This window comes from Hylaeus volcanicus, chromosome 3 (genome assembly GCF_026283585.1).
Source record: "Hylaeus volcanicus isolate JK05 chromosome 3, UHH_iyHylVolc1.0_haploid, whole genome shotgun sequence".
NCBI classification, from domain to species: Eukaryota; Metazoa; Arthropoda; class Insecta; order Hymenoptera; family Colletidae; genus Hylaeus; species Hylaeus volcanicus.
In genome coordinates this window covers 9,091,386-9,106,721 of record NC_071978.1, presented here as the reverse complement: position 1 = coordinate 9,106,721, position 15,336 = coordinate 9,091,386, and the positions used below count along the sequence as shown (strand labels likewise).

The following is a 15,336-nucleotide window of genomic DNA, read 5'->3' as shown; positions in this document are numbered from 1 at the left end:
AGCGTTCCACGACAGTCCTGCGGAAACCAATTGACGCGAACGTTATTTTCCCGAGCGTAAATTAAGTTTGAAATCCAGCTTATTGGGCCGTTGGAAATCTATGGAGACTACTGGTTCGGGAACTGCAATGCGAAAGGGGAAACCAAACCCTCGACTTGTAACGTACTTTTAATAACAAGCGTTAACTGGCGTGGCGCAACATTGGCTACCGTACGGTTTACTCGTATTTCAAAGCTCGATGAAATTGCACGATCCGGTTTCTTTGTTACTTTCCTTCGACACGGTTATATCGACGTTTCCGAACACGAGCGGGGTCACGGTTGCGGGGGCGTTGTTACACAATGAATAAATACGTAACGGGATGGGTTACTTTTACGGGTAGCACTCGACGGACTATGATTGTACGTATTCTTTTTGTTTCCTTGTTTAAAAGGACATATTTCCCTGTTTATTCAGTATATGTACTACTTGAGGCGAATGTGGGGTTGCTGGCTGCCGGTATTTGACTTTCTTTCGATACACGGGTGGTTCGATAACAAGTCTACGAGATTGTGAAGAAACCAGGAACTAGGCAACGATTAGATCGATTGTTTGACGTTTGGTAGAAGGTCCTTCGGTATAAATGAGGACTTCAGTTTTCGTGAATGTACAATTCTAGAATTTTATTAGAGTTTCATACTTGAATTATAGGAACTGTCACATTTCTTTGAAGTGCACTTGCTTCTTTAATAGAGATGTATAATTCTTGTAAGTACATTATAATAATCCTTATAATATAATTATTGTATAGATTTTAAAACCAAAATATAGTTTAATATCAAGGCTATGTTTAATTTTGTGTATTAAATTTTGCATTGAATGATCGTAATCAACAAAATAGTAACGATACAAATCACAACGTGAATAAGTAATAATAGCAGGAAGTACTAAAAATAATAACTAATGATCAGTACAAAGTCTCTAAATACCTCATTGTTGTCTATACGTTTTGTTTCAAAAGTTGCCAGGATCAAGTATCGTATTAAACGGTCATTCTAATTAACAGAATTTATTGCACTAGTTTATAACTACAATAAATCCGGTCTGGAAATTATTTTAATAAGGAAGCAAAGTCGGACGCAGCAAAAATTCATTCGAACATTATGCATTACAATCTACATACCATAAGTTTTTGAATCCATTTTTAGTACTTCTAAAGCACTTTAGAGGCACAAACGTTGCATAAAACGTTCATGAAATCGTATCTCCGGCACAACTGTAGGAACATCGTTCTATGCATAATTTAAACACATTAATAAAAGAAAAATCCTTCTCTCGCGTGGAACAATACATTTGCGTAAATGCCGCATACACATTGGTCTTTATCGTTTCCGCGTATAAATTTCCTGAAAAGGGTACCACAAATAGGTAGAAGATAAGTGAGCGAGTAACGAAATTTCCTCCAAAGTATGCCGGCACGTAGCAGGAAACTTGTCAATCCATTTTCTACCTCCGTGCCGCCACACAGACACGAAACATGATTTATAATCGCACGTTACATGACTTGCCTGCACGCTAAAAACAGAATCGCGATTAAGTACCGTGCACGGTGAATCCTTTTAACGACAAACTGTATGTGAAATTTCCTCCCAACGAGGTAATGAATAAATATTCCTAATTCACCGAGCTTATTTGCGAACGTTAACGATGATTACGCGGTTGAATCCTAATGATAATGCTGGCGGAGTAGGAACATTACCACAACAGGCAAACCGCTTGGGAAGAGCTAACGTACCAGAGAAAGGCCAAATGAATTCAGCTACCAACACTTATTGTTAGTTCCTGGTATTTAACCCCCTGACACGACACAGAAATCACTTAAGTCTTGTACCAGCGCCATCAATCATAAACAGATTTCCTTTATTCGTAATATAATCAAGGAATTCCCTTGTTCTCGCGACAGGTGTTGTTCATTATTTTCTTCGCATGTCGTTCTTTTAATACGGCGACATGCGAACTTTTTTTCGGGAGGTAGCACCGTCCGAGAGAAAGGGAAATTTCACCGTCAGAGGTAAGTGGTAGGTTCGAGGTGATGCAAGGAAAATATACTCCAACAGCTGACAACTTTGATGATCGATGTATTAATAGATAGAAATGTTTGAGTCATCCATGTCAAGTGACGTTATTATGTTTATACAAGCTAATATTTTAACGGATACAGAAAATGAATTGAAACTTAAATGAAAGTACATATATTTTTGTTCATATTTTATATGTTTTTCCATTAGTATTTTGTATTTTCATTTGAATCTTCCATTTTGCATAATGCACAATAAATAATCGCGGTCTAGTTATTACAAATTTTCTTTTACCTTCTTTTTCATTAGATAATATTATGGACTTGGTATCAAAACAAGAAAATGTGTCGTTTTTCACTTGACCTGAGTGCAGTAAGCAATCGACAAGAGAATGTTTTCTTTCAGTTTCGATAATATTATTGCAACGCCCGTCGTATGATCAAAATGCAACATTGAAAAATTTCATATTAGTTGAATGTCGAGAAAAATGATGCAGAGATGTCAAGTTTCTCATACGTCACTAGCGATTCTGTTTTACTCAGATATGATTTTTAATATATGATGGTAAACTCGAAAGGAAAATGTAAAAAAATGTTGTCATCCCTTGAATGCATATTTTATTGCGCTTAATGGCAAATTTTCAAACAGGACGAATCAGAATATGTTTTTGAAATGTGTTTGATACTGCAGAAATTTATTGGCTCCTGTAAAAGAAGTATCTAAGGGTCTTTTCAAATATAATTGTAATGTATTACCTTTAAATAATGAATTTTTATACAGACACAACTCATACAATGTTTGGAGTATAAAACACTAAAAGATGTGAAAAATCTAGTACAGAAATCATACTTTTCATTCATATCTCTGACTATTCATACGATAAATAAAATTAATTACAAAGTTTATTAGAAGACTAATTTCTTAAAAAGTAAAAAATAAGCTCTCAGTGTTTGTTTCTGAATTACCTGTTCAACATTCCTTTTATAGATACACGCATAAGATTGTATCTGACAAGAAATAACACGTTTTATTAAAAAATTTAACAGGTACAATTTATTAAAGCATTTAACGAATTAGAATCGATATCCTCAGTTAGTATGGATTATTAATGTTATTAAAGCATTCAATATATTTGTCTAAATATTCTGGATTAATAACGGATCTTTTCGGGACGAAGTAATCAAATTGAACGCATCGCGAAGTAAAAAAAAGTTCCCCTTTTAAATGGAGACTACCGTTTATACCAATATCTCACCCAAGTTTGACGAGTGGATGTTATTTAATTCAGCACACTTTGCATATTTCAGGAATTTAAAGTGAAACAGAGTAGGCAGGATGATTCCAGGAACTGGGGCAAGGCATATCCCTTTTTCTTTTTTGATTGCAGATAGAAAAAAACACAGAGCAAAAGAGAATGTAAGGTGGTCGAACTTTTACGTTAATTTACCCTTCTTTTTAAAATTAAACGGAAGTATTATGCAAATTTGGAAACAGACACGGACAGGAAGGCAATTATGAACAGTGTCCAATTTTTATTTATAACAGATGAAAATTTAAAATAACGAATACAAAATTAACTTATTTTTATTTACATCACGTTAAATAAAAAATTTAGTTTTGAATTATAGAATGCAATATTTCGCAATGAGTAGAATAAAGTTTTAACTGTTCAGCTGAATAAATCACTGTACATTGGGATTGTTTGTGATTTATTATTCGAATTTGTCCTTCCAAAAATATGAGAAAAATAAGTATTCTGAAACATTTAGCATATGGAATTTACATTGGAAATATAGGATACCAAAAGTGAAAACTGTATGAAGTTCATGGCAATCCATGGAACACATTAATTCCCGGGTATCAACGTTGCCGTCGTAGATGAGAAAAGTCCAAATGCTAATGTACTACGCGATAAATCTTCTCTCCAAGAACACTTCTGTTGGTCGTATTTATGAACACCAAGATCTTTCACTCATAAAACATGGCAAATAACTAACACCGTTTTGATAAACCCGGCCAGCCTCTGCGCTAACAGGATGATAGAATAGACGGTGTGGTAAGAGGGATAATACTCCGGTAGAAAACAGGTGATCCACTTTAAGCTTCCTTTTTGTCTTAAAGCGTCCTAGATAAACAATAATTCACGCTTAAACGCGCTTTCAACGGTGGTGGTCCCCATTGTCCGTTCCTTGCGTAGCGAGATTTATTTGCGCAAAACTTTTGTATACCGCCGTCCGCCTTTCTCTGATAGCAGGCGAGCTTGGTTTTCACTATTTTGCTGTGGGGACCGTGTTCCACAACAAAAGCGTAAAAGCCTCTAACCGAAATGGATGTCCGGGTTGGGTCTTTGTGTATCAACCTGGCCTGGTCCTGGTGCCTCGATGTGCGTGAAATTAACTCGGACTTAACTCGTAAAAAGCGTACCAATTTGGGAGAATTATTCAAGTATACCGTCGGATTCGGTAAGCCGGACTTATATTTATACGCGTGAAAAGTAGGAAGAGCGACGGAGAGAGAGAGAGAGAGAGAGAAACGTTTGTTTGGCTCGCTTTCGCTGCGGGAAAGGAGAGAAAAAAAATTATATGACGTTTTGCCGTTCCACATCTAGCTGGGTAAGTGCTCCCATTCGCTTGGGACAAATTAGCGAAAGGACTCTACCTATTATGTATGTACAACGCGCACACGATTCGCTCTTTCATTTGTTCTGCTAGCGTTATTTTCAAGTGGCAGGTAGGATTATTTGCGAAGATTGAGGACGTTAAACGAAATTTTATATCGAGCTAACGATTTTGAAAAATAAAACATTGATTTAATGTTGATCCTATGTTAATTATTTCTTCAGAGTACTAGGTAAGTTACTTGGTAAGGTAAAATACGCTGTCGACAATTCAGGACATTCTGCAGGTCGATCTCGGTAATGTAGAGTAGTCGGTTGGTAAGGCAGCTCGCTGTGCTGGCAATGTAGGAGACTCTGGCGATAAATCATGCGGTCCAGAGTATAAATAAAGATCAATTTCGGAAGGAAATGCTAGTTGTATTGAAATGAAAGTAACGAAAATAAAATTAACTATTTTTAAATGCCACGTTAAGATGTCGTTTCGCAGTAGTCTCCCATTAAATTCTTTTATATAAAACTGAAATTATGTAATAATGTATATAATAATTCTTATTCACTTTCTCGCCAAACATTGCCAATGGTAGTAGTGGTAGTAGATTAATACAAGAAGTACGTCGTCGTCCAAGACAGACTGCGGTCGTGAATTCTCCTGTGTCAATAGAATTCCACCCTCGGCAGGGCATACTTCGGTACTCTGTAGCCCTGTTGACCAGAGTGTAAATCGATATCTGGAACGGTCCTCCGAAGGATATGGTTTCACGAGATTAGTCAGCGGTCCATAGGAATCGAATGTAAATCCTGCATAAATTTGCAAACTACACAGACCTTTCGTCGGCGCGGTCCATATCAGCTGACCACTTCCCCGTGAATTCAATTTAACTCCCTAAGGCTCATAAAACTAACTCTATTCGATAAAAGTAGTAGGCGTGTGGTCTTTGCTTCGCTATAAAAACGACCACTTTCGTTCAGATGCAAGTTAACACTTTTCTAAAGCCCCTATCTCGGGACGCAGTGACTCGAAAATGCCCTAAGCCTACTTCAGGTTTTAACACACTACATGTCACTTTAAGTACCTAAATTTCCGATTATAGGGCACCAGCTCATACTCTTTGGAATTCCAATTTCATGTTACCTAGACACGTAGATCTAACCTTATTTCAATTCTAAGGTGCTACTTAACGAGATGATGATTCATGGCTAAAAGTAAATAGAAACAAACTTTTCTCGAGTGTCGAATCTTCTTCTCATTTTAATAATCTAAATTTCCAAAAAAGTATAAGTTCTATCCTGTTTTTATCTGAACCATTCTCAATTAAAGGTTGATTAAATGAAGGAAATGATTCACAGCTAAAAATGAACGTAGAAGACTTTTCAATTTTCTTCCATGAAACTTTCTTTTCTTTCTTTTCAGAAGATACGTTACCATTTCTGATTTCTGATAATGAGCATGCTTGTCGGTAGTTTGTCGAAGGGGAGACAGATGAAGGATGGGAGAAGTGCGTTTCATCCTGGTTTGCCAACAGTAGACGTGTCAGGAAGGGTACCTAGCGGACCCTACCACGGACACGAGAGCATTAGGTGCCTGATCGAAGGATGTGTACACAGGAATTGGTGCTGAAGCGAGAACAAGCGGGAGCAGGATTGGTTGAATGGTCCTCTGGTCGCCAGAGTGGAAGGTGCCACGCCACAGACATATTATAAACTTAAAGTCCGACAAGCAATCGAAGCCCTTAACAGGATTATGCGAACGGTTCTCCTACATTTTCTCAAGGATCAAATACTTGATCCTTTTATCCAACAGGGTAGGCACAAGTAACAAATTCAGGAATACCGTCATAATACCCACTTGAATTTCAACTCCTCTGAAAGATCATGGAAGGAGGGGAACAAATCTTCAAACTAGGATTAACTGTGCCGAGGATCAAGCTCAACCTTTTTCGTAAAACATACTTCTTGAGTGGTTGGCTTGTACGTGACTTTTTTTTAAGAGATACAGTCTGCAGACATTTAGGGTAACGGACACGAGGGGTCTTATCCCAAATGGTCGCTTTTGTTCATGCTTGGTTTAAATCTTTCCTGTTGCTCACGTTTGGTACAAATCTTTTCTTTTATTCATACCGTTCTGTTGACTTCTACATCTTAAATATTCATTCTACCTTCTCTGTATTGAACTTATTTTGGATTCAGTCTGACTCTTATGTCGAGATGATGATGACAAAGGTAGATTGCTTAGGTAGTCAGAAAACTGACTACACAATTTTCTATACTCGATCTTCGAGGCCTATTAAAGTTTCTACTTCTAAATTTTCTATATCATTAGTATATCCACAAAAGTAAGCAATTTCTGTCTTCCTTTCTTTGATAAAGCATCTTTCAGTTCAATTAATTGAGAAATTTCAGAGGAATCTTAATAACTAAATTTCCACGTATTATATTATACATTTACGATATTACCTTCTTACGTGTTCATATCTTCTTCGTCATTATACTATACCGAGTACGATTGCAGTATAATTTCCATTATGTATAAAATTTCCTGGGTACATTTCAAGTGTTAATCCGAAGACGGTTTCATCGAATGCCATTAATTTCACCACGTTTTTATTCCGATGATAATAAATTACTGGAATGACTAAGAATCACCTTTTTTTTTTACTATAATATATCTCTTCGTGATCCTACATTACCAAGGTATTATATATAAATCTAGATTACTTGGAAGGTCCGAGTCTGGCATCCTGGGTGCACTTGTTCATCGAGGTGTTTCATGCACGCAGATGTCAGCGATGACTAGTAAAATGAGCGAACCTGCATAGCCTGATACTCGCTCGTGATAGTCGTTTTGGAATAGATAATAGATGGATGTAAGGCAGTGATGTACGAATGGTACGAGATTGTCCGGTAGTTTGTTGCTGATTATTTCAATGATGTGTTTTATTGGCACGTTTGTAAATAAGGTTCGATATCAAAAGTTATCTGGCAGACTTCCGGCTCTGAACGAGTGATCTTTATTTTCGTGTCTAAAATGCTTGTTTAAACCGTTAAGTAGGCAACAACCACAAGACCAATGTCAGTAGAAGTTACTTCTCAGATCCGTGATCAAGGATCTAAAATGGCTGCGTTGCTAGCGCAATACTACTGCGTAGTATTTAATTGGGAAGCAGAAATTGATTTTTTGGAATTGTTATATCGTTTATAATGGCCCACAATTGGCTTTCAACATAAATTCGTAACGAATTGAATATACAAGGTGTGCTTATGAAAAGTTGCAAATCATCACTCTTCCTCTTTATTAAAAATTCTAAAAATTTAGAAAGAATATTTGAGCACGAACTAGACAGTGACTTATTCAAATTAGGGCCATTATTACTGTCTAAAAGTTTTTTCTTCTTAGATTAATTTATTGAGACAGGAATATTAATATATTCTACTTCGGGTAACTTTTCATACGACTGTAAATTTTCATATTAAAATTCTGGAATAGTCTCGTGATTAAATTTTCTCTGTTACAAATTTTCTTTAATCGTTCCATTTATCTAATGTCGTGACAGACACATTTATCAAGCACGAGTATACCAATCATTCTTATCGAATCTTCTTTTACCGAAAGACATCGGGGAGAGTCAATGACTACAAATAAGAGGTGTTCGCTGAAGGTAAAAAAAAAACTGCAGATTGAAGCAAGTTAGGAAAGATTCCGCTAACTCGTGATAGGAGCCTTATCGACTTAATTAATCCTGCAAAGCGACGACGCGACGGAAGATCAGTTTTATTCGATCCTTGTTCTCAGAAAATCGTTAACCTTTGCAAGACGCATGAATTAGCGTCAATTCGACTCGATGTTTATAGTGATATTTTGCGTGAAAAACAATTGAAAAATTATAGGAGATCAAATCTAAGAAATTGGTATAATTTACCAATACGTTTTGGCATTAATTGGAATTATTTCTTGGTATACAAAATAAACAGTAGTGCCAGTGCAAATATATTAAAATTCATTGAATTGTTCAACCATATACTTCTTAAAAAACAGTTTTTAAATATCCAGTGGTAGCTCTTTCTCATCCTTCTTCATAAAAGTATTTTTGCAATTTACTGTATGTCAAATCTTGCCCTTTAGTAATTGTAAGATTACTGTAACATCGTGCAATATTCCTCCAAAAATTTCCTTTTTTTTCTTACTGAGGAATACTCGGTAACTCTTTTTTTTCTTACTCGGACTGGCACCGTCGTTTATTTGCCTGCATATTTTATGTAAGAGATTACAGAGCCATAATATCCAGTTCTAGGTGCACGAAGTGTTTATCAGAAATTTTAGAGCATGCACTCTAGCAAGAAATCGTGGATAATTGTGTTTGGATGATGAAGCACCAGCACGTTTTCTTCCTCTGGTGTTAAGCTCGTTTAAATAGAAACATAGTTGCAAGACCACATGACCTGATTCATTTGATACCAAATATGATCCTACGTTGCCATTATACACGTTCTTGTTCACTTCAGATGTAATAGTATTAAGAAAGTTTGTCATAAATTTGAGACTACCTAGAGACGATGCAATTTTGCGACTCGCGTCATAAACTCGGCTAGATTCTATATCCTTACCAAATTATATACGATAATATTATTAATATAATTATTAAATTTCCATAAAACATGTCCTCTCCTTATTGCCAAGGGGGTAGCCTCAAACTTATGGCCGGCGATACCTGTACGACGAAACGACCACGGATATTTGTCGTTCGTTTTATTGTCCCGAAACGCCTTCGAGAGTATTAGCGCCGTGCATGATTAAGGGGGATAACGAAGAACGCGATTATCACTAATGCCGTGCATTACTTTCTGTCCATGGTTGCGATAATGGCGCGCGCGTTACGGGACACGAATGAACGGGCGCCGAGTGGCTGAAAACGTTTCTATTTGCTTGATATGCTGGCTTACTTACACGCTTTGCTACGCAGGTCCCAAATTTTTAGGGTACGATCGTAACTGCCGGTAACTACTTTTGACGGTTCGCCAAGAAACTTCGCCGCCATCACCTTCCCGCAGTGGCCCGTTAGGGTGTGCTGAAGCAGAAATGGGAATGCCGTTGTTGAACATTTACCAACACATTTTGCGTAATAATAGGATATTTCGTAACATACGCGAGTGACTAAAAAGGATAATAATGGTTGGCGGTTGGATTCTATTGGCGAGCATATTGCTGCGAATGTGGAATCGTGGAGAGGGTGGATGTTGTTGTAAGGAGACTGCTTTCCTTGCAATGTATGATTTTATGTGGTTAATTATTGTAAGGTGAAGACAAATTATTTTGAAGTTTTAATCGTTTTATTCTTTTGTCTTCGCAGAAACAATGTTAAAATTCCAATAGAACAATGTGGTATGTGGAGGAGTGGAGGTACAAGAATGTGAACATTATATGCATAGGAAGGGATTAGTTATAGATAATAATAGTCTGTTAAAATATTTCTATAGAAGTTTTATAGAATAAAATAGTTCTATAGAAGACACTGATAAACATAAATTAAATCTATAATTAGTACACATAGAGCATTATTTTTTTGAATACATTTTTGAAAAGTTACAATCGTTTGACATGACTTTATCCTATAATAATTTATACATATCAACCAATAATCTAAATTTACATTTAAACGGCAAGATTTATAATAATATAATTTTAAGAAACACTGAAAAAAAAAACAGATTAATTTATACAAAAAATGTGTTTCGAAAGATGACAATGATTGTAATGTATTGAATAGTACAGTTTTAAATGAAGGATTTATATAAATGCACGGTAGAATCCAATATGCAAATCAAATCCATTCAAATAACATCCATTCCATTCTATATAATTCTATATAATTAAGTGGAGTATTTTCATGTTGAATAATAAGCCCAAAATATTAATGTAATAGCAAAGCATCGTAAAATCATACAAAATACATCGTGAACATAATGGTATATGAAACTCGAGTTATATAAATGTTTAAAATAAATGAAATAAAAGAAAATTTAAAACGAATTAAACCTTTCTTTAAAAACAATAAAGTTTTAGCCCTTAATCTACATTCTTGCAAGTCTACCTATCTACACAAAATTATTTATAAAAGCACAGGCAATCCGTCACATTGTCGGTTCCGCAACAAAAGCGTTAACGACCGAGAAACATCCATCGGCACTCCAAATTGATGACGGTAAAGTCATTTAATGGTAAAGAATTCAGGCGTAACGTCGAAAAGGGAGGCACGAACAACTCGATGGCACTACCCTGGAAAAAGGGGCGCCGTGAAAAAGAAGACTTCGCCAATTTTAAGGTACACGGTCGTCGGAGGCTCTTGAAAAATGTCCTAATGTAAATTAATGGGGCGGAAGTTTAGTCAGAAGGGCTCTAACGCGAAGGAAACACAGGTAGGAGCGCCCGACGACGTTATACGAGCCGGGGAAAGAACTTTTTCCCGCTTCCATAAAAGGGAGTAGAGGAGAAAAGAGTGAACCAAACTATACGATAATCTAACATCTCAAGAAGTTGGTAGAAAGCGTGGGGGCGAGCCCGCGTTTCTTACGGGGAACATTAGACGATCCAGTAGATACTCTTTCTCAATCGCCCTCCGCCCAACGAGACCCGAATTTACGATTGTATCCTTTTATGATAGCTATAAGACGCAATATTATTTTAGAAAATTACGGGAACCTGACGAGGAACACCGACACAGGAGGTGCGAGGAGTGGCGAACCTATTGTTCACAATTTAATTGGCACGGGACTGAGTTTTAATTAAAATTTGTTTTACACTGCAAATTTATAAATTATGGCAATTTTTGAAAATGGAAGCGAGTTAAAAATATTTTGCACCGAATACATGTATTAATGTTATCAGTGTACCTATTAAATTAATCATGGAAAATTAAAAGAAACTCAGAGATGTGAATATGATATTCAATATGTTTACAAAGTGTGAATTTTTTTCAATATTAATCATTAGACATCAAAATTAGGAAGATGTTCTTTTTCGTCTTGGTAGAATTAAATGAAGAAATAAAAGCAGAGCATAATTAGGAGACGCATCACACACATCATGGAAATTTGATTAATTAAATAACTAAGCACAATAGAAATCTTAAACTGAAAACATAAATTATTGATGAAATAGGAGAGTGTTTATTTATTTTCCTCAGGTGAATGAAAGTCACATATGTAGAAATAACCAATTCGTGTCGCTAGTTGTTAGGAAAACGTTTGCCAACTGTTGAGGTCCCTTGAAACTCATCAGAAGTTCTCCTATCTACGAAGCCCTTCGCATCGAGAGAATCTGTCAAAGTAAACGTCTCTTGATGTCCTGCTCAGATTCCACGGGAGTACCTACGAGGAAAATCTCTGTCGTCAACAGCTCATCGGCCAACTAGCAGCAAAGTCAAGAAGAGAGGAGTAATAGGAGAACTTACATCAGCAGAATCAATTGAAGGAGCAAAAAGTCGACTGACTAACCAAACGAGCAATTTCTGAAAGAAACCAAAAGAGGAGGTTGCAAGAAGATTGCCGAGTGATAAAGATTGCCGGGTGCCCTGACTATGATGGAAAGTTCAATGATGACCGGAACGGTTAGAACCGACCACTCGCAATCTTCTTGCAACCTTCACTTTCGATTTCTATACGGAATTGCTCTGAATAGATAAGTAGGTAGGTACGCGAATACATAACGACGGTAATGCTCAATTCACATCGTGTTTCGTGAAACGCAGTTACAATGAATTAAATCTGTAATCTTGTAATCCGATCACACACGAGGAATATACGTCTTTTATTTTGGAGAATGAAAGGTTAATTCTTAGTTGCTAAACTTTCAGGCTACATTTCATCATCTGAAGGCCTTCTCGATCTTTAATCTTCAAAGCTTTTAGTTCTATTACTCACCACAATAATTCACAACAGAAACTGCAGTATGCCATTTCCTCCAATCAGTGCCAGGAGACCCAAAGAGATTGCAAATTTTCTAGACAATACAGTGAGCTTGACAACTGTAAAAAGCTGCTGGATAAACGATTGAAAATACATTCCGAGTTGTCTTCAGCGCGTGGAGCAGCAAAGAAACAAAAACAACGACCAAGTTCGCGTATATTCGTGCTTGTGTTTTGAGTTCCACGAGCGTTCTCTGCGCCATTTCTTGGGGCACCCTGTGCCCTTATGCACCGTTCTCGGAATATGCAGCCCAAGATCCACAAAATACAGCTGATGACGTTGTTTTTTACGAGGGTCTGGCAGCGGCAACGTAAGATGTATACCAGATGCGTACTCGGAATAAAGACATAAACTCTTTCGTGGAGATCAATCGAGACTGAACTGCCAGCGGAATTCGAAGCAGAAAGGGGAACAGGGCGAAAGATGAATAGGAGGATCCTCCGAGCTGTGTACGAACGTTCAATTAAACTCGATGGAAGCGCCGAAGAAGAAGCTGGTAACCTTCCTGGAAGCAACTACCGACCCCAGTTTTACACCCAGTGCGTTCGTTTCGTTTTTAAAGCGCATAAGAGCGAAGCTGCGCTCGCGTTTCGCTACTGGAAGCACGTCTATAACTGACGTTAGGTACAAAGCTAGGTACAATGTTTGATTCTTTGATGTAATCTTAATATAATTATATATCTAACACTATATTTCTTCCTACATCTTATAACAAAATAGTTTGTTTCTAAATATTTGTTCTAATTGACCATTTTTAAGTACATCTCAACAACAACATTTACGTACTTAGTTCAATCCTTGTACTGCAAAATTACGCCTTGATTTGGATTAAATGATGTATTTAAATCTTTAAATAAAAATTCTTGAACTTTGGCCATAACAACTGCGTGTGGCCTCCTGAGAAGTGATTGCGCGTACACACTTAAAGTGGACGTGCAAGGAAGTTTACGAGAGTGTTATTACAACAGAATGAAATCTCAGTTTACGCTTGTCTTGATTCTATTCAGTCTAACGTGCGAAAGTGTATCCTTTGGTAATATTATTAGTAGATTTCTATTGCGTCGGACTTGTATAAAATAGAGTGCGAGGAATGAAATGAAATATAGTAGGTGGAAGCCGATGTAAATACTCGTTTATGGCACGGGGGCAAAGTACAGCTATACGTTGATTCCGACTTAACCTAGAATATGGTAGAATAAGAGGTAAAAAAAATAAATATATGTAGGTACTGAAACCTGGGAGTGAAGGCTGTAGAAACTAGGTAGTAACAAAATTAAACTCATGTCTCTATCAATATGGATTGTCTAAAATAATTATTTGTTTAAGAATGGCAGGCTTTTTGAGAAAATATTTACATTTACAATTCATTATTGATACTGAGTTAACCTAGAAAATAGTAGAACAAGAGGTAGAAAAGAAATATATGTAGGTACTGAAACCTGGGAGTGAGGACTGTAGAAACTAAGTACTAATAAAATTAGATTTATGTCAATATATTTACATTTACAATTCATATTTTTATTATTCTAGATGAAGTCTCAAGAATGATTGGCGTTAGTCTAATCACGTATTACGTGACTCTGATAATAGTGTCATTTATTATCAAAAATTGTGGATTCAGGTTTCATTATAATTGTCGTCTCCAATGGTTGTCAATAAATATTTCAATGATAAATGGCCACAATGACATCGCTTTAAAGTGATTTCTCGGAATGTTTCCCAAGCAATGGCCATGGATGTAACCGATTCGATCGTTGTGAAGATTTCACAGGAAACAAACGCTGAAGTCCCAATTCAGAGTTCGCAGGCTGGGGTCGAATAAATCGATAATTACCGCAAATCCGATACACGGTGTTTGCCACTGTATTGCAGCATTATTCCCACGAACGCGTAACTTTGATTACGTGAGAAACGCGAGCATTACATGTGAATAGAATCGGTTTCATTCACTTTTCATGAACTCCAGGAAACATCCTGATCGTTTTCATTGAACAGATTGCATGCGAGATTAATTGAACTTGCAAGCAAGAACGAGGGTATTCACGGTAAACGGAGAATCAGAGGAAACATTGAATTCCTGTAGCATTGTAAGTCTAAGGATTCCAGGTTGAAAGAAATTTGTGTATGGTTGTTAAATTGAGGATTCCAATTCAACTCTAGCCTTTGAACTCTGGAATATCAAATATACATTGAATGTATATATTTAGATATATAAATAGTATATAATAAAATTATGACTATCATATTTATTATGATATTATATTATGTACGTAATATATTACATAATATTAAAATGTAATATAATTCTTTATTATACGTCTACAGGACGAGAGAACATCCCTATCTGAACGAATGAAGTGTAATACCAGAAAAGTTCCCGTTCTGTTATTCAAACTCCATCCTCCGACAAGGTACATCCATCACTTTGGATACGAAAGTGCCTGCTACACTCAGCGAACATAGAGCGCCGAAGATGAACCCGGATCGCAACCGTTTGAAGATCCATCAAAGGAGCAGCGACTTCGCGTGACACAGACGAAACGAGGAAACGAACTTGAGCCAGTAACCCAAAGAAGTCACCGCGACTGCGAGAATGCCAGTTTCCTGTCTAGAAAGAATTCCATCGTCAAGGGGAAAAGAAAGGGGCACCGGTGACATCGCGCGTCTGAATATGCGCAAATCGGGAATCGTTACCTGAAAAGC

General features: G+C 36.8%; 1 protein-coding gene across 4 annotated transcripts in view; it reads right to left on the bottom strand.

Moving 5' to 3' along the window:
* Window positions 1-15,336, bottom strand: part of LOC128873956 (autophagy-related protein 16-1) — a 651,400-nt gene that overhangs the window by 39,361 nt on the left and 596,703 nt on the right. For all 4 annotated transcript variants that reach the window (XM_054118047.1, XM_054118045.1, XM_054118046.1 and 1 more), the window contains one exon: window positions 9,617-9,737. In XM_054118047.1, coding sequence (XP_053974022.1) covers window positions 9,617-9,737 — 121 coding nt within the window. The remainder of the gene's footprint in view (window positions 1-9,616; window positions 9,738-15,336) is intronic.